This window comes from Drosophila suzukii, chromosome 2L, assembly GCF_043229965.1.
Source record: "Drosophila suzukii chromosome 2L, CBGP_Dsuzu_IsoJpt1.0, whole genome shotgun sequence".
Taxonomy (NCBI): Eukaryota; Metazoa; Arthropoda; class Insecta; order Diptera; family Drosophilidae; genus Drosophila; species Drosophila suzukii.
Genome location: NC_092080.1, coordinates 14,561,108 through 14,578,740, shown reverse-complemented (window position 1 = coordinate 14,578,740; position 17,633 = coordinate 14,561,108). Strand labels below are relative to the sequence as shown.

At 49.0% G+C, this 17,633-nt stretch overlaps 7 protein-coding genes across 9 annotated transcripts; 2 read left to right on the top strand and 5 right to left on the bottom strand.

The window, feature by feature from the left end:
* Positions 1 to 180: 180 nt before the first annotated feature.
* LOC108013718 (zinc finger CCHC domain-containing protein 2) lies at positions 181 to 4,878 on the bottom strand. Its single transcript, XM_036822780.3, has 3 exons — positions 3,388 to 4,878; positions 2,886 to 3,329; positions 181 to 2,631 (listed from the first exon to the last, which is right to left on the bottom strand). The coding sequence occupies exons 1-3, from the start codon at positions 4,102 to 4,104 to the stop codon at positions 1,390 to 1,392; spliced, it is 2,403 nt and encodes an 800-aa protein (XP_036678675.2). The 5' UTR covers positions 4,105 to 4,878; the 3' UTR covers positions 181 to 1,389.
* A 346-nt stretch (positions 4,879 to 5,224) lies between these two features.
* On the bottom strand, positions 5,225 to 6,983 carry Rpn3 (regulatory particle non-ATPase 3). The gene is made up of 2 exons (XM_017089786.4): positions 6,690 to 6,983; positions 5,225 to 6,627 (listed from the first exon to the last, which is right to left on the bottom strand). Exons 1-2 carry the CDS (start codon positions 6,851 to 6,853, stop codon positions 5,307 to 5,309), a joined length of 1,485 nt encoding a protein of 494 aa, XP_016945275.3. The 5' UTR covers positions 6,854 to 6,983; the 3' UTR covers positions 5,225 to 5,306.
* Positions 6,984 to 7,248: 265 nt separating this feature from the next.
* On the top strand, positions 7,249 to 8,970 carry l(2)37Bb (lethal (2) 37Bb). The gene is made up of 2 exons (XM_017089785.4): positions 7,249 to 7,729; positions 7,788 to 8,970. The coding sequence occupies exons 1-2, from the start codon at positions 7,331 to 7,333 to the stop codon at positions 8,931 to 8,933; spliced, it is 1,545 nt and encodes a 514-aa protein (XP_016945274.3). The 5' UTR covers positions 7,249 to 7,330; the 3' UTR covers positions 8,934 to 8,970.
* LOC108021198 (calcium load-activated calcium channel) lies at positions 8,931 to 9,750 on the bottom strand. Its single transcript, XM_017089787.4, has 3 exons — positions 9,596 to 9,750; positions 9,467 to 9,544; positions 8,931 to 9,402 (listed from the first exon to the last, which is right to left on the bottom strand). Exons 1-3 carry the CDS (start codon positions 9,654 to 9,656, stop codon positions 8,990 to 8,992), a joined length of 552 nt encoding a protein of 183 aa, XP_016945276.1. The 5' UTR covers positions 9,657 to 9,750; the 3' UTR covers positions 8,931 to 8,989.
* Positions 9,751 to 10,157: 407 nt separating this feature from the next.
* Positions 10,158 to 13,692, bottom strand: Acn (apoptotic chromatin condensation inducer acinus). Of its 2 annotated transcripts, XM_017089867.4 has the most exons (6): positions 13,608 to 13,692; positions 11,958 to 13,522; positions 11,508 to 11,718; positions 11,213 to 11,447; positions 11,041 to 11,153; positions 10,158 to 10,979 (listed from the first exon to the last, which is right to left on the bottom strand). In XM_017089867.4, the coding sequence occupies exons 2-6, from the start codon at positions 13,475 to 13,477 to the stop codon at positions 10,797 to 10,799; spliced, it is 2,262 nt and encodes a 753-aa protein (XP_016945356.3). In that variant the 5' UTR covers positions 13,478 to 13,522; positions 13,608 to 13,692; the 3' UTR covers positions 10,158 to 10,796. The 2 variants fall into 2 exon arrangements, with proteins under 2 accessions (XP_016945356.3, XP_065725073.2); XM_065869001.2 differs by having other exon boundaries at positions 11,958 to 13,674.
* Positions 13,693 to 14,089: 397 nt separating this feature from the next.
* Ttc19 (tetratricopeptide repeat domain 19) lies at positions 14,090 to 15,543 on the top strand. 2 transcript variants are annotated; one of them, XM_017089901.4, is made up of 4 exons: positions 14,092 to 14,701; positions 14,754 to 14,917; positions 15,000 to 15,147; positions 15,199 to 15,543. In XM_017089901.4, exons 1-4 carry the CDS (start codon positions 14,168 to 14,170, stop codon positions 15,460 to 15,462), a joined length of 1,110 nt encoding a protein of 369 aa, XP_016945390.3. In that variant the 5' UTR covers positions 14,092 to 14,167; the 3' UTR covers positions 15,463 to 15,543. The 2 variants fall into 2 exon arrangements, with proteins under 2 accessions (XP_016945391.3, XP_016945390.3); XM_017089902.4 differs by lacking the exon at positions 15,199 to 15,543 and having other exon boundaries at positions 14,090 to 14,701; positions 14,754 to 14,926; positions 15,000 to 15,129.
* On the bottom strand, positions 15,460 to 17,109 carry Catsup (Catecholamines up). The gene is made up of 2 exons (XM_017089899.4): positions 16,679 to 17,109; positions 15,460 to 16,622 (listed from the first exon to the last, which is right to left on the bottom strand). The coding sequence occupies exons 1-2, from the start codon at positions 17,025 to 17,027 to the stop codon at positions 15,655 to 15,657; spliced, it is 1,317 nt and encodes a 438-aa protein (XP_016945388.3). The 5' UTR covers positions 17,028 to 17,109; the 3' UTR covers positions 15,460 to 15,654.
* Between the last annotated feature and the right edge of the window lie 524 nt (positions 17,110 to 17,633).

The following is a 17,633-nucleotide window of genomic DNA, read 5'->3' as shown; positions in this document are numbered from 1 at the left end:
AGCAAAGAGAAGTCTTGGCAATACGAGGGTGCATTTCAGCAATCCGTGCTAAGAGCGCCGGCAAATCTCTTTCGCCTCTGTTGCACATCGCGCTCCTGCTGTGAAGAGATATTGTAGAAGATCGACTGAAAATAGTATAAAGTGGAGCGCAAGAAATAAAGGCAGTTGACTTTGTAGCTTTGTTTGTTACTCGAATTTTAGAAACAATTTGATTTTATTATTTCAATGAAATATAATAATTGTTTTGTCATGCCTACGCATTAGCAGCAAACTCAGAAAAGTGTGTATTTCATGTAAATCATTTGCTTCTCTTTTCATTGTCTTGCAGTTCGCCTGCTGACTTTACAAAATTTTTAACAACGTCTATACATCAGAAACTAAGGGCAGGCAATTGTATTTTGTGGTCAACCGTGGGCGGGTTTTGGCGTGACCTTAACGGTTATTTTCTATAACTTGGCCAGTTCATACATATACAGTTGCCCATCGGGGGTCAAGTTGTGAGTACATAAAATAATAATAATAATTAGACAGAGTGCTTAGCAATAATGTACGCCCTATCCACATAAGAGTGTATCATATACGATTGTTTGCTTTAAAATAATAGTTATATATATATATGTATATAAGTATGTTGGTATTTATATAAAGTACAAAAAAAACATTGCTAAAATACATGTTTAAACAAAGGAGCTGCAAATAAATAGATGAAGGATCAGTAACTAGAGTAAGGTGGTAATAAATCAGAAGGTTTGGTTGGAATAAGAAATCGGTTAACTATGCACATTGTGCTGCTACGCTCGTTTGTTTATACACATAATCAATTTTTATATATTTGCTAGGTATTCCGTATGCTACGTGTGTTCTGTTTTCCTAGGGTACTTCATCTCCTTCGTTACGTTTACGGTTTGGTTACGCCCCATCGTGGTCGCGTAATGGCGTACGTAATGGTTCTTTAGCTTAATTCGATCGTGGCATTTGTAACATCTGCCCGTGTGAGTGAGTGTACGGAACGCGGATTAGGATAATTACTTATTGCTGTTGTACAATCAACTTAACGTAGAAATATTAAGAGTGGCATATGACTAAAATTCGTTATCGACTATGTGTGTGGGTGTGGTTTGTGGCAGGGCAGGGCGCATCTAAATCATTCTTATTTACGGATAAGGGTTGTCAAGACTTAGGCAGCCGCCTGCCGATCCTCGAATCGAATTAACGCGAATTGAGAGGCTTACCGAACTAAGAGACGTGGCAAAGGCGAGAAATTTGATTTCCGCACTACACAATCATAATAAATGGTAAATCGTATAAGTAGGTAAGGATTATGCATAATCATTAATATAGCAGTAATTATATTTCCATATATGTAAGTGAACATATGGACCCTCCGTATTATTTCCCCGTACTGGCCACCGTCCCCGCAGTCGTCGCCGAACTGATCTGCATACCGCCCACATCCTTGTGGTGGTCGCCCGTGGAGTTGGTGTCCATGCTTGTCTCCGAGTAGTCCAACTTGTAGCTGGCACTCCGCGTCACATCCTCCATGGACGCCTCCTGACACTCGCGACCGCTGTGCGTCTGCGATCCGCAGTTATAGCAGGAGATGACCTTCTGACCGTTCCCGCCACCGCCCGCTCCCGTTATGGGGCAGACGGTGAGCGCGCTGTACGGCGTCGTGCTGGGAACCTGTTGCGGCTGAGGCGTGGGTACCGTCTGCACGGTTAACGCGTTCGTGCTGACCACGGCCGCCGGGTTCTGCAGCTGGGGCGGCGTCACCGCCGTGGGAGTGCCGCCCGCCGTCATCGGCAGGAAGGCCAGGCTCGTGGGGAAGGCCGGGTAGATGAGCTCACCGTTGTGCGGCGGACCCATCGGATAACGGAAGCCACCGCGTACCGTCTGCGGCGGCGGCGCACTGTGCGCCTGGAATATCTGCTGTGGCGGCGGGGGTCCTCGCTGGTGATATGGATAGCTCGTGTTGTAGGCTGTGGGCGGTGGTTGTTGCGTCTGGAGGAGCACCGTTGACGTCGGAGTGGTCACCGGGGACTGGCTGATGAGCTGCTGCTGTTGCTGTAGGCTGCCGCTACTGATAGTCTGCGCATCGCTGACGATACTTTGCGTGCCCGTTGTGTACACTTGCTGATAGCTCTTATCCATCCCATTGCGTCCGTTTAGCCGCTGATGCAAGTTGAGTTGCTGCTGCTGCTTGTAGCTAAGGTGGTGCTGCTTCGGCTGATAGCCGCCCAGGCCGGTGGGCAGTACCGTAGTGATCATGCCCATGCCCGCATCCACTGAACTGTGCAATGGCAGTGAGAGCTGCGTGGGCGTCGGCGTCTCCGAGGGCGACAGGTCGCCACAAGATCCATTCGAGCTGCCCGATTCGCTTCCCGTGGTGGCTGCACTCTTGGTGGAGTTCATGCCCATCATGCCACCGCTACCATCGTCGGTCAAGTTCATACTCTGCATCATAACGTTCATATTGTAGTTGGGGTTTTGAAAGTGCTGCTGCTGCTGGTGCTGTGGTATGAAAGTGTTCGCCTTGACTCGATGGTGGTGTCCTGGACGCGGGAAACCGTTACGAATGATGCTGTGCAGGCTGGTTCCACTGGAATTGCTGCTTCCGCCATCGTTGATACTCTGTAAAAATTATTATAATTACTTTAGTAATGCTCGCTGTTACTTGTCTTAAATAAGTGGCAATTTGTAAGTGTTTTAGTATGTAGTGTTTATAAACTTTTTTAAGAATTGTATTCATATTGACTTCAGGAGGAAATAACAGAAGTTCTACTAAGTCGATAATTATTATACTAAATAGTTGTGATTCCTGTAAGTTTTGTGATATCATAGCTGTATCGCAAATAAGACTAGTACTTAAGTTGTCTGATAATTACTTCATGTTGCTGCTCGCCGCCAATAGAGGTGGGCGGCGGCGTTGTCTCCGCCGAAGGACGACGCGCATTCTTCTGACCCGCCAGTCGCTGCGACATGCTCCTCATCGGCTGCTGCTGCTGATGCTGCGCCTGCAGTGGAACGTTGATGAGGGAACGGTCCCGCTGGGGACTCGTGGTGCGACTGCTCGAAGGCGATGACTGCTGGCTCAGCATGGGCGAACTGGCCGGTGGCACTTGATGGTCCAGACTCTGCGGCTGCTGCTGCTGCAGAGCGGGTTGTTGGTGGGGCGGTTGTGGGACGTAGTGGCGCATCGTCCACCCCGTGTTCTGGTGACCGATGATGGCACTCGTGTCCCCTGGAATGGTGATGTTCGGCTGCATGCACATCTGATGTGTCATGCCGTCGACACTGATCTGGTGCGTCCCATCAGAGCTGTTCAAAATCTGTAGATCGAACGAAAAAGTTAATCTGCCTTTTGTGGGTTTTTGTCAAAGGACTCACCTTGGGAAAGTGCTGGGGAAAGATCAATGGGATGTTGCCTTGCGGCGTCTGCAACATTTGCACCATCTGGTGATGCTGTGGATGAGGTGGCGGCTGCTGTGGTCCTGTCATCTGGTGGATCACATGCGGCGGTTGCTGAAGGATCAGGTCATGAGGGGACGGCGGGTGCGGATGCTGGGGCGCCGGCGTCTGTGTTTGTGCTTGCATCTGCGGCACAAATCGCTCTGACACCAGCTTATTCTCCTTGATCTTGGCCAGTATGCCGAAGATTTTCTTCTGCTCCTCCATGGAGAACACCGGGTGGATGGCTGCCATCGTGTATACGAGCAGCAGCTCCAAAAGCGTGTCCTGATCGTTGATACAGCCAAAATCACACTCTCCCCAGCATTCCAGAGTGCGGTAGATCTCACTAACGCAGTTCCGGTTGCAGGCGCGAATCAGCGCCAGATACAGGGCCATCTTGCGCCGGATCTTCCGGTCGGTGGGGTCGCCCTTCTGGCAGTTGACCATGTCGGCGGCCAGCTCGTGCGGATTGTTCGCCCGCAGCTCCATGCCGCGCAGCGTCTCCGAGTCGCACCTGCCCTGCTCCTCCAGCAGCGTGCCCAGGAAGCGCAACTCGAATGGCAGGCAGGCGGTGAGCAGGGCGTACATCGTTTCGATCCGATGGTAGCTCTCGAGTTTCTCAAACCACAGCAGCACGTCCTGTTTGCAAATCATCTCCACGTTTATCCCTGTTCCAGTCCCAGTTTTCACCTACCGATCCCGAATCCCTGCAAGCGGCTGCACTGCATCAATGGCCACACGCTAGTGTGCCCGTTCGCCACTTGGCCCGTGTTTTGTCGGTGTGTATGTGTGCACGCGTCGGTGTGAGTGCTCTAGTTACGTGTGGTGGGTGCAAAAGGCGTCCAGAATCTCGTTAGGTGGCAGCAGCTGCTGCATCACAGCCGGAATCGTCGAGGGCTGGCTGGTGGATCCGCTCCTGGACACCGGCCCAGCTTCCCGGGGCGCTGCTAATTGCCTTTTCGCACGCTTTTTCGCCACTAATCTGCCCACAAAGGCAGAGCCGATCTGCTGCTTCTGCTGCTGTTTCTCTGCTGCTTTTCTGCTGCCCACAACTACAACTAGTCGCGTATATTTTGCGCGTTAGCGGGGTAGGGGGTGCGCGGGCGGCGGGTGACGGGGGGGGCTGCACCACATTGGCCAGCACTCGCTCCTTCGCAAACACTCGCTGTTCGGCCGCTGTTATTCGGGGGAGACGGAGACTACTCGCCGCTGCCAAAAATTCTGCAATTTCCGCGAGATTCCTTGCAACGCGCGCGTCCGCTGCTTTCGGCGACAATTTATGATACGTCAGCGTGGGCGGAATCGCGGATTTAGGCATTCAAAGCGTGCGCACTCTGGTTTTCATTGTGTGCACTTTTTGTCAAAAATTTTCCCTTCCACTTTGGCTCGGTGTGACCGTGGCTTCTGTTGTGTTGTTTGCGCCAGTGTGGTCGTGCGTAGCAGTCGCCGAAATACTCCACGTAAAAAATGTGCGTTTTGTTAAATTCGTTTTCAAACGCTTATTTCTATTTTACGACAAATATGACAAATCAATAAATGGGTCTGCTTGTTTATAACTACTCCTTAATATAGCAACTCGGTTATTTTAAAAATATTTAAAACTGCTATATTGCCAGACTTTTTTGATTAAGCGCGCTAGGGCTGCCAGATAGGTGTAATTTTCAAATTTATATTCCACTTGATTTGTGTAGAACATTTTCTATCAAGCTAAATAACTGAAAGGACGGATAAAATGATATAGCCGATAAATCAGGAAACCTGTTTTGCGCCTTGCTTATAATTTTAAACCTTATTTAATTCCGGATTAGGTTTCTATAAAAAATGAATGCAAATACAAATTCAATTGCTGCAGCAGCTTAGAAACCATCCTCATCGTCCTCAGCCATCTCCTTGGCCAGCTCGAGGTCCTGTTGCTCACGCTCGCGTCGCTCCTCGGCGCTCTCCAGATCCTTGCCGTAGGACTTTGGGGGATAGCGCATGGCCTTCACACTCTGGTTGTGCAGGTTGAGGCAGAACGAGATGCGCTCGTGGAAGGCCAGCTGCGGCTCCCGGGTGCTGTAGATATCGGTGCTCTCCTTGCTACGCATGTAGTTCTGGGCCGGGTCCAGTGTGGCCTCAATCACTCCATCCCGTATAGCCTTCGAAACGATGAACTCAGCATCCTCGGCCGAGTCCAGCATCAGTCGCTTGGCAATGTCCTGCGGCGAGATGCGCGAGTACGAAAGACCAATAGACCGGATAGCCGTCTTGATCACATTGTGGCGCAGACGAATAATCAGAGTGAACGTGTGGTCCAGTTGGAACTTGGGTCCGTACTGGGATACCACGTCGCCGAAGCGTTTCAGGTTGCCCAGACGCACGGCTTGCGTGAGCTGGAAATATGCGCCCAGAGACTGGCGCAGACCGGCCTGCCGGAACACCACACGCTCCGGGATGTTGCCCAGCAGCAGCTCCACGACGATGATTAGCTTTTGCACCGTCTGGCGGAAGCCAATGGCCGCGTGTTGTGGCGATTTGCGCAGCGCCTGGACCAGATGCTTGTGGGCATCGCTGTACTCCAGTTTGGCGGCCTTGATGCGACCCAAATAGTAGAGGAAGCGGGCCCACTCGTTGTTGCTGGCCGACTCTGGGTACACGGACTTCTTCACCAGCTTGTCGGCCTGATCGTATAGAGCGTAGTGCAGATAGTTACGCAGCAGACAGTTTATCAGCACCGCCTGGCCTTCGAAATCGTTACGCAGCGTAGCCGTGCGCAGGCGGGCGTGCAGGAAGGCGCGGATGCCCTCCAGAGAGTTCTTCAGCTCTGCCACTCGAGAGAAGTAGAAATAGGACTTGGCTCCAATCAGATCCAGGGTGCGGCGGTTCTGGATGGAGATTTTGGCCATCAGAGCATCGGCGCAGGTTCCGGCGCGCTTTAAGTCGCTGGCGTCGATCAACTTGACCAGCAGGAGTAGGTAGAAGTACGCGTCGACCTCAGCAATTGGGGCCTTGCTGGCCACTTGCTTCTTGGGCACATCGGGCAGCTCGGTGGCGTCCTTCTCCACGGCAGGCATTAGAGCCACGGCGGCCTCACGATCGGCACCAGCAGGATAAATACTCTGGGCCAGATTCCGGAAGACGACGCCGTTCAGCTTGCGGCGGGTGTTGGGCAAATTGCGAAGGACGCGGAGGATGAAGCTGTCGGGGGTGAGAAAGATACCATGAATGCTGGGCGGGAATTTGAAGCGCTGAACACTCACCGCGACTCCTTGGAGGCCACCCCCTTCTCAATCTGGCGAATCTGCTCGCGAATCTCTTGCACTGCGGCCACATCTTGGTTCTTCTTCTCGTCCGCCAGCGTCTCGGCGGTGGGATCCACCTCCATCTCCACGTCGTGGGCACCGATGTCCGTTGCGTTGGTCATGTTGTAGAACTCTTAATTTGCTAATGTCACAGTTATGGCCGACTTTTCTTTTGTTTTTTCAATCCCAATCCAAATCAAAAATGCCTAGTAATGTTGCTTCTTCTTCTTTTTCGGCTCACAGAAAGTGTTGGAAAGTGCAGTTGGTTAACAGCTCTGCTAAGCTTATCGATTTAGATATATCGATTGCTGGTGCTTAATAATACACTGCAAGAAAGTTCAGGCATCTATTAAACGAATTAATATATTTTTCATTGAGTTCGTAATATTATTATGGTTTAACCATTATCAAAGATTATTTATTACTGTGTTAAGGCATTTTGACATTTATTGCATTTAACCAAATAAAAATGCCGGCAAGCTTTTTTTTATATCGGAATCGATAGCCCGATACATCACTTCGCACGTTATCACTGTTACAAAATAACACTTAAAATTCGGCAAAGATTATGAATTAAGTTATTGTAGATATAGGCTGAAATGTTGCGGTACAGACATGCAGTGAGACTTCTGCAGCGCCGAAATTACTCGGCCGGAGCAGCTAGCAATGGAAGTGGATCATCCGGCGGCGACAAATCCGGCGAAGATGATCGGCACCCCATAAGACGAACCCTTCGTTTGCTCGGCAACGATATGCGCAAAGTGAAAGACTTCTTTCTGCCAAAGGAAACGGAAACCGAGGAGGATCGTATCCCCACCCAAAGCAAGTTCCAGTTTACCGGAGAGAAGACAAGGGATCCAACAGTGCCAGATGATTTCCAGACCCACTGCGATGTGCTCATAATTGGCGGCGGAGGAGTAGGCAGCTCCATCGCCTACTGGCTGAAGGAGAAGGCCCGCGATGGCCTCAATGTGGTGGTGGTGGAAAAGGATGATACAGTAAGTGAAGCCTTTAATGCATGTATAAATATATCACTCACCTTTCTGCTTCTTACAGTACGCCCAGTCTGCCACCCGCGTTTCTGTGGGCGGTCTTTGCCAGCAGTTTTCGCTGCCCGAAAACATCCAAATGTCTCTCTTTGCCGCTGAATTCTTGCGGGGCGCCAAGCAACACTTTGGCCAGGATGTGCCCCTCCAGTTCACACCCTATGGCCACCTAATGCTCGCCGGCGAAGAGCACGCCGAAAGCCTGATGCGCTCCTCCCAGCTGCAAAACGAACTGGGTGCCCGGAACGAACTCCTCACGGCGGATCGACTGGCAGCCAGGTTTCCCTGGCTGAACACTAGCGGCATCGCCTTGGGCTGCATTGGACTGGAGAAGGAGGGCTGGTTCAATCCTTTGGCCCTGCTTAGCAACCTTCGTCGCTCTGCCAGCGGCTACGGAGCTCATTTCCTTAGTGGCCAGGTGGTGGACTTTGAATTCAAGTCACAAACAGACATATCTGTGGTCGGAGACGCAGGGTCCAACGAAGGAAACTACACGGGCCTGGACAAGGCGGTCATCCAACTGCCCGATGGCACGAGCCGCACATGCAAGTTTGCTCTGTGTGTGATAGCAGCCGGCGTCAGTTCCGGACAGGTGGCACGATTGGCGAAGATAGGTGTGGGTCCGGGAATGCTGCAGGTTCCGCTGCCTATCGATGCACGCAAGCGGCACATGTACGCCATAAATTCGCAGGCTCAAAGTGCACCTGGAATGTCGATGCCCATGACCATTGATCCCACGGGAATCTTTATCCGTAGAGATGGACTAAACGGCAACTACATATGCGGACAGGATTCCACTGAGGAGAGCAATGTCCCAGCGGCGGATGCGCAGTTCTTTGATCAGCACATCAGACCCAAGTTGGCAGAGCGAGTCCCCGCCCTTGGAGAGGCCCAAGTGCTGGATAGCTGGACGGGCAGCTACGATCAGAACATCTACGACGAGAACGGCATTTTGGGAGCCCATCCGTACTACCATAATCTGTATATAGCTACCGGGTTTAGCGGGCACGGAGTCCAGCAATCCCTTGCTATCGGTCGAGCCATATCCGAGTTGGTAATGGATGGCCAGTTTCGGACCATCGATCTCTCGCGTCTGAGCTTCGACAGGCTGATTGTGGACCAACCCATGTACGAGTTTAATAATGTGTTAAGCTAGGTTTCTTGATGGTGCATTATAAACTAAATGCAGCTAATTTAATGTGTGAATTTGAACTATTTGAACTGGCCGGGAGCGGGACCAAAGAGACCTACGCCCTGTTTACTGGCGGCGCGCGATGGAGCAAAGCCCAGAAGCTTCTGAATGTTCTGGCGAATGGACATGGTACACAGAATGTAGAGGAAGATGAAGGAGCAGTCCGTGTAGTCATCGCCGGAAAGATTCCTGTGGCTCAGACCCTGGATCCAGGAGATGGGCGTGAATGGCAGCTGGGCAACGACACGGCCGTCGAAGATGCTATTGAACATGCTAAGCAAGGCGGTGAAGGCGAAACCCGTGGCAAACATGGACTTCATCTTGACTAACGACAGATCGCGGTTGTTGTTCTTCAGTTTCTCCTCATCCCGCTCGATCTTCTTCTTCACCGCCTTGTCTAGAGAATCCCCATGGATCTCCTTGCGGCGCTCCACTGAAATTCACAACAAAATGCGGGTTACCTCGTGACCTTTTTATAGACCATTTGACCGACTTACGCTTTTTGCTCTGTTTTTCCACCTCGGTTTTCAGCTTTTGGTACTTCTCCGTCCGGTAAACCAGCACCCAGGTGAGACCTGAAGGCAGCAAAGGGTTAATTTGAATAAATTAACGGTGTTTTCACTCACCTTCGCCCAGGAAGGCGGTGCACACCGATATAAATACAATTAATATTGTGTCGGACCACATTTTTTCACTAAATTAATGTTAATAAAAATTAAAACTCATCGATGACACAAGTGACACATTTTCATAAGCTATATCGATATTTTGTTAACATCCACTATCGATACGTTTATGATAGCGGGATTCTGGTAATGGCTTTTAATTTTTTTGCAGGTTGGTCATTATACCCGTTACTCGTAGAGTAAAAGGTTATATTATATTCGTCGGAAAGTAAAAAATAAATTAAAATGGATTTTATTGCTAATTACATAAATAAATGTTGAGAATCGTAGCATTTGGAATTTTATTTTAAAAGTAATGACTAAGCTAAACAGGCCTTGGCATGGTCATTAGTACCGCTACCATCCGCTACTTGCCGTGGCGCTGGCATCGGTAGTAGTTAAGTTTTAAATTTATTTAATTTGTATATGAAATTCAAGAATAAATTCTTTTTTATTTTACAAAAATACGATTTTTTGTGAGTCGAGCGGAATTAAAGTTTATTTCTCAGACATTTAAAACACATTTATGGTTTTGGCATTGTCACAAGTTTGCCGACTGTTGGTAAATTGTATTTCTAAGTTCATTAAAATTTTAAGAAATATTGATTTTACAAATAATCAATCAATTATTTTCTGTTTGTTTAATATAAAGATGTAAGCATGGTAACTTGCTGCAAGAGTTTCTAGATTCCGATGGTAAGTTTCCAACGCGTTGATGCTGATGCCGGTCGCTTTTCTGGCGTTGCTGTGGCTGTTTTTGGGGTGAGGTGACGTTAGGCGCTGTAAAATGCTACATTTGAGGAAAGAAATCAAATCAGGTTATATATATATATATGGAAATATATATGCGGTATATATATATGAACAACAACAATGAGAAAAATAACTGAGAAAAGAGAGTTTGAAATCTCAAAATTAGAAAATGTATGGGACGTTGGCGGAAATATTCAAATCGAAGTGCGTTCGTTCACTTCAAGTTGAATATTACAACGTTGGTATTTTGGGAACGCAAAACGCTCGAAAATTAGAAAATATTCGGGTGATGATGGGACCCTGCAGAAGTTTTAGTTGCTGTTTTATCATTTTAGGTTTTGTTTTTTGGATGTTGACGTTAGTTTTTGAGATATTTTCAACATTTATTTGCTCAATCTCAAGCCTCCGCCTAGTAACGTCGTCGCTCCCGCTCGCGACTGCGGGATCGTCGCCGTTCATTGGAACGATTGCGACGCGTGTCCCGTTGGCGGTCACGTTCCTTCTCACGCTCCTTTTGCCGCTCCTCCCGCTCTTTGATGCGCAGATTATTCTCCTCGATGCGTTTCTGACGTATTGCCTCCTTTTCTGCGATCTGAATAAAGACATTTAATATTTTAGGTTTTAAATATATTTGCTTCTTAATGTTTACTTACCGCTTCCGGCGTTAGCGGCAGCCAGTAGATACAGGGCGAAACTTTAGTCTTTCGAAATAAGTCATCTAATAGCCTGATAGGCGGTTCATTCTCCTTCCTCTTGGATTTGGACACTATTCATGTAAATTAACATGTAATAATCTTAACTTCAAGCTATCTTTATTCGTATTACCTGGTGATCCACTGCGACTTCTTGCGTGTGCATTGCGATCGTTGCGCTCTCGTTCCCGTTCGCGTCCTCGGCCCTCCCTGTCCCTGGAACGTTTGCGGTCCTGTCCGGCGCGATCCGCGTCCCGAGATCTCGAGTCCAGTCGATCCTTGCTCCCTCGACGTCTGTCGTTACTGGATTTGTCGTGGTCAATCGGCTCCTTTTTGCCCACATCCCATTCGCGTACCGGGCGCACAGGCTGTACAAAAAAAAAACAAATTAGCTGCTTTGCTATGTTGCTATGACAATAATCCATTACCTTTTTGTCAGATGCTTCTAATCGGGACCAAGCATTGCCCGCCTGCTGGTTATCTCTAGTGTTTTCCTGGCCATACCTGGGAGCCTCGTCCTTCGTTGATAGTATTGCACGATCCATGTCTGTGCGACTGCCGAAATCGACGTTTAAACATTTGGGATTCGAGACAGGCCAGCGAACTCCGTGCAGGGCATGGCGGGTTTCAATAGCCTCGCTTAAAAGGTAAAACGAAAAATATTGTTATCAATTAAAATTAAAATAAATAAAAAATTTATATATAAATAAAAAATATAAGGCAACTGTTATTGTGAATTTGTTAAGCAAAATTCCATAGACACATTGTGCACTACATTTAATTGCTTTAATTCGAGATATGATGTAGAAAACATCCACATCCTGATAGTTTACGCTACATGTCTTACTCTACGTAATTCTTTTAAGTACAATACTTACTCTTCAGTGGAGTAGGCAACAAAGCACTTAGACTTGATGCGATCTATCCAGAAACCATCTTCCTCGACTATCTTTCCCGTCCGCGCCAGCAGTCCTTTCAACTGCAACACTGTGAAGGGGCGCACCAAATTGGTGATGTAAAGCACGTGGCTGGCGCGGTTTCGCGCAGGACTAGGATCACGGACAATGTGTGGTGCGGCTGTCGCGACTGTGGCTTTGCTCAGGGCGCCCTGTGCCGACACCGTGTCTGTGGCTGCCGTCGGAGTGGTCCGACCCGTGGCCTCAACTCCCTTGTCTTCCTTATCTGTCGGCGCTTCTGCGCCGGTATTGGTGGTGGTGACGGTAATGGCCTCGATGTCGCGATCCTTTCTCCCCTCGGAGGCGGACGCCGGCGAAGCGGAACGCTCAGAGTCGCGATCGCTGGTGACCAGACCCTCCTCTTCCGAAGAGGAATCGAGTTGCACATCGCTTAGAGGCACCGGCTGCACCACATCGGCTATTATGTTCTTTAGGGAATCCGTCGAAATGGCAAGCACGGGCGGGGCGCGGTCTGAGGACTTTTTATTCGTCAGCCACTTGCGCTTCCGCACCGATCGCTGTTGTTGAAGAACTGGAGCGGTTGTGGTGTTGCTTGCGCTGCTATTTACAGGTGCCTCGTGCTTGTCGTTGGGAAGATCTGCTGGTTCGTCCTGAGTATCTTCTGCTTTCTCCTTCTGCTGTTTTCGGTTCTCCTTCTGCTCCTCCTCCTCCGCGTCCTGCTGTTCCTGTTTCGGTTCCTTGTGCTTCTTTTTGGACTCCCTGCGTTCCGCAGGAGCAGGGGCTTCTTCGTCCCTTTCCTCGACCTCTTCTGTCTGAATGTCTAATACATCGCTAGACGTTTTTAGATGTTCCTCATCCTTACTGGAAGGAGAAGGAACCTTTACCTCTTGAACTGGCTCGCTCGGCTTGCTGCTGTCATCTTCGCCAGCTGGGGCATCCTGCTGCTGCTGCTGTTTTTCATCCTCTTTGTCATCCTCCTTGTCCTTGGCTTCAATCGCCTCTGGCTCGGATTCCTCTACGGGAGCCAGCTGATCCTCCTTCTTGGCAATGTCTTCGGACTCGCTCTCAAGAGCCGCGGGCGGCTCCACAGCCTTTTCCTCTTCTACGACTTCTTTGGCCGCATCCTGGCCGTTCTCCGGTTCCTCCTCAGGAATGGTGTCCACCTTTTTGTCGCCGCCCTTGGCCTCCGAACGCTTCTTGGGCGTCGTCCGGCTTCCGCGACTCTTGCGCACTGGCGACGATCCGGATCCGGCACGTTCTTCGCTGGAGGCGCGAGCCTCATTGATTTCTTCGCGCGCGACAGAGGCTTGCGGCAATTCCGGCACGTCGGTGTCCGGGATGTCCTTTTGGCCCGCGACCGGGGCCTCGTCCTCGGTCTTCTCGTTCTCGGACACCTTGCGGGAGCGGCGGCTTCGGCGTGCCACTGCCACCGGCACCGGAGCGGGCGACGATGACTTTTTTCGCTCGCTGCGCCGTCTCATGGCTGGCCAAAAAACGCTCGCAACGCGCTGCGACACTGGAAAGATCTGAAATAAAACGTAGGTAACGCCGGCGGACCCACAGCTATTTAATGCACTGGTCTTCGGGATCACTTCTCTTGCTTTCCTGCACCTTTTCTCGATAAAGAAAATTTATTTAGCCAGGCCAACGAAAGAGCGTCAATCCGCCATCAATATGCAGGGTTGCTTTGCTCCGGTCTATCGTCCGTGTGCCGGTTATCGATAGTTTCTTGAGGTTAAGTATCGTACGCGAATAGCGGATAATAAAAACTAATTTATTATTTTAATTTATCTTTATAAATAAAAAATGTAATTATTAAATAAATTTGGTTATAGATAGTTCTTAGGTATTTATTAAATAACCGTTAATCACCCTTATCGATGTTATGCCTGCCGGTATCATCTCTAAGCGATATAAAATAACTATAAATCTTTTTTAAAACCTTACCAAATGCCTCTATTTAGTGCCATGTGCGAGTAATAGCATACAGCATTAAATAAAAACTTTAAGCATTCATAAATATAATTTCGCGGGCGGTACAAAATGAATTTTCAAAACTCGACTACCGCACTTTGCAACACTGCACTGCATTTCATAATTTTCCATACCATACCTGCAAAGTACCTGCATACAATAGTTTTTAGCTAAAAAATGAAATAAGCCCAACAAATATGATTGTGAAAAATATTGTTAAATTGACCCAAGTCATGGGCAGGCTGCGGCTTGTCCCGAATCCCAGGGAGTACTGTCATATGGCTCCGCTGAAAAGGAGCAGTTATAGCCAACGGTTGGAATCGGGATCACGATCACTGTGTGCCTATGCTGCGGATCACCAAGTGGCCTGGACAGCTCAACCCGTCCCAAACTCTTCCGGCGGAATGTTTTGGGCCTTTTCCGCTGCCTTTACACTGAATCTGTTTGGAGGTGGTGATGAAAAGGAGGAGACTCCGGAGGACAAGCTGGTGAAGACCATCAAGCGATCGATCCTCTGCATCCAGCGGGAACAGTACGACAAGGCCGAACAGATGCTTCACCTGGCCCTCCGAATGGCCCAGGATATTCAGAGCAAGGACGGCATCACTTATGTTTTCGATCTGATGGCCAACTTGGCCATGGAACGGGAGCAGTTCAAGAAGGCGGAGAAGATCTTCACGGACGTGATGAAGCGCCTCTTTGCCGACGGCCACACCGAAGAAAGTCCCAAGGTAGGTGACACACTTAGACTCCTTCACCAGTTAAGATATCTTTCATCTTTAGATACTTCACATCAGCTCCAAAATAGCGCACATGTCCCAGCTGCAAGGTGATTTGGAGAAGAGCTTTCAAGGCTTCACCTGGACGCTTCAACAGTTGGCCAAACTCCTAGAGAAAATGCCCGACGACAAGGACATATTGGAGCTGTATGGCCTGACAAAGAATTGGTATTGAAGGTGTTTCCATTGCCGCCACCCAGATCACAATTGCAGTCACAATCAATGTGTTTCCGTGTGCCTATTTTTTCAGGTTCGGCCAGCTGCTGATGAAGCAGGGCAAGTATCTGGAGGCTAAAAACCTCTTCAAGGAGGCGTTCGACACTCTCATCGATGTTTATGGCGCCGTTAATGATGCCTCGGTTACCATCCTGAACAACATTAGTGTGGCGTATGTGAACGTAAGTCATGTCAGATATCCAATTTCCTTTAGATTAATAGGGGTTTTGCAGCTTGAGAAGTACCCCGAGGCCAGGGAGACCCTTGAGCAGGCCATGGAACTGGCCAAGGAGCTGAAGGACGCCACACAGGAAGGTATTTTGCAGGCCAACCTCGGCCTAGTGTATTTGCGAGAAGGTCTGATGTCGCAAGCGGAGAACGCCTGCCGGCTGGCGTGGAAGTTGGGCAAGCAGCACCAGAATCCGGATGCCGTTGAGCAGGCCGAGTATTGCCTGAACGAGATAAAAACCACCCTCAACGGGGAGAAGCGAAAGTGAGGTTTCTTTTTACAATGTATTTTTGACTATTTATAAAAATTTAATTTCGAAGTAAAGCGCAAATTGTAAAGGCTTAAATAACGCGGCCTCGATCACATTGAGAAATAATCGCGGGGCGTGAATTTTGGAATATTAGAAATTTGAATCGCCGCGCTATTATAACTTTTTTATTAACTTTTCGAACATTAAACACTACTCGAACTTCGCGATGACGATCATAAGTGCTACGCCGGTGAGAAGAGCAAATATTTCCTTCAGCGACTGTTTCAGCTTGGTGGACTCCTCGAGCAGCTCTGGCAGAACGCTCACTGTTGCGATGTAGATAAAACCGCCAGCGGTGAAGGGCAGAACCCACGGTGCGGAGCCGTCTCCGCTTCCAGCTCCCAGGAGAGCCAGCGCTGTGCCCGCCAGAGCTCCGAGGGCAGTGACCAGCTGCAGCAGCATTGCCTTTCGCCTGGAGCAGCCCGACTTGATCAGAATGGCAAAGTCGCCAATCTCGTGGGGTACTTCGTGCAGCAAAATGGTGACGGTGGTCACAATACCAATGCTGTTGCCCGCCAAGTATGAGGCGCCAATGGCCAGACCGTCGGTAAAGTTGTGGGCAAAATCGGCTGCCAGGTTCAAGTAGCCAGAAATCTCCACTTCGCCCTCCGGCTCGGCTTCTGGTTTCTTGGACTTGGTCTTAATTGGCTTAGCAGGTTTGTCTCCATCTCCGCTGTCTTCCTTGTCGGAAGACTTCTTTTTAGGAGCCACTGGTTTGGGCTTCGGGGCTCCATGGCTATGCCCATGTCCTCCTTGACCGCCCTTAAGGATGCGAACAAGTTTCTCCACCGACAAAAAGGCAATGATTCCACCAAGGACCCACAGGCCAACGCTCATGTCGTGACTGTGGGCGTGCTCGTGTTCCTCGCCCTCGTGATGATGATGATGGTGATCGTGGTCGTGATCATGTTCTCCATGGCTATGAGGATGCGTTGCATGAGGAATCAAGTGCAGGAAAGCGTCGCCCAGCAAGCCGCCGGAAGCGAAGGCCAGCAAAACTTTGAGACGCGGCTTCATTGCCTCACTGTTGTCGAGGGGAATGATGTACAGCAGCACAAAGGGAGCGGCACTGATAAGAAGCGTGGAGCCGATGGAGTGCAGCCAAATGGTGCTCATATCTAAAAGAAATAGGGGTCATTTCGGGTATTCTATGTATGGGTGACTGGTGGCTTGCCTAAAGCCGGCTTTGACTTGGTGTGACTTTCTCCGTGCCCGTGATGATGGTGTCCATGATCGTGGCCGTGATCATGATCGTGCTCGTGATGATGATGCCCATGATCGTGGTCGTGATGATGATGGTCGTGTCCATGGTCATGGTCGTGGTGATGATGGTGCCCCGCCTGCGGAGCGCTCTGCGGGTCGAAGTTTTCGTTGGCTTCCCGCGAGTATTTGAAACTGGGATTGCCCTGGCCGGCGCACAAAGCCGGCAGGGAGAGGAGCACGGCTCCCAGGATGATGCCCAACGCCACCTTCTGGTAGAACTGGAGCTTGCTGCCCTGAAAATCAGCCACTTGTTTAGCCATTTTGTCCTAGTCTCTGTTACGCGTGGGACTGCGGCTAAAGTGTTGTGACGTGTTTGCTTTTTTCTCGCTGCGTACTCACTGTAGTTATCGATAACAGAGAGATACATACGCTATCGATTGTTTTTTTTTTTTAGAATATAAAGACAGATGTTTTTGTTTTCCTTTGAATTGTTTAACCTTGGATATTTGTTTAACTTTATCTACAAAAGTTCTAAAGACAAGGCCAATGGTGATAAAAGTAAATGTTTACAAACATAAGTAGTACTTATTAAGTAGATAGTTAAATATTTGAAAATCATGCGCTGTTTACACTATCAAAATTAAACCGTTCACATCGCACTTTGTTGTAGAATCAAACATTTTAACCTGGGAACTAACTTTCAGTTAACCATCAATCAAAGCAAGCCCTGTGATTTCGCTTAACAGCTCAATAGACTCTGTGATTGTTTTAAGAAAACCGATTGTCTTTTACAAGTTTATCTGGTCCTTAACTTTTTCGGATAGATATGTACGTAGCTACCAGGGACCTTAGTCAGGGACTCGAGAAACCGGTCCTGGTAGATTCAAAACTTTAGTTAAATAATAAATATAAATAATTTTCTTTCT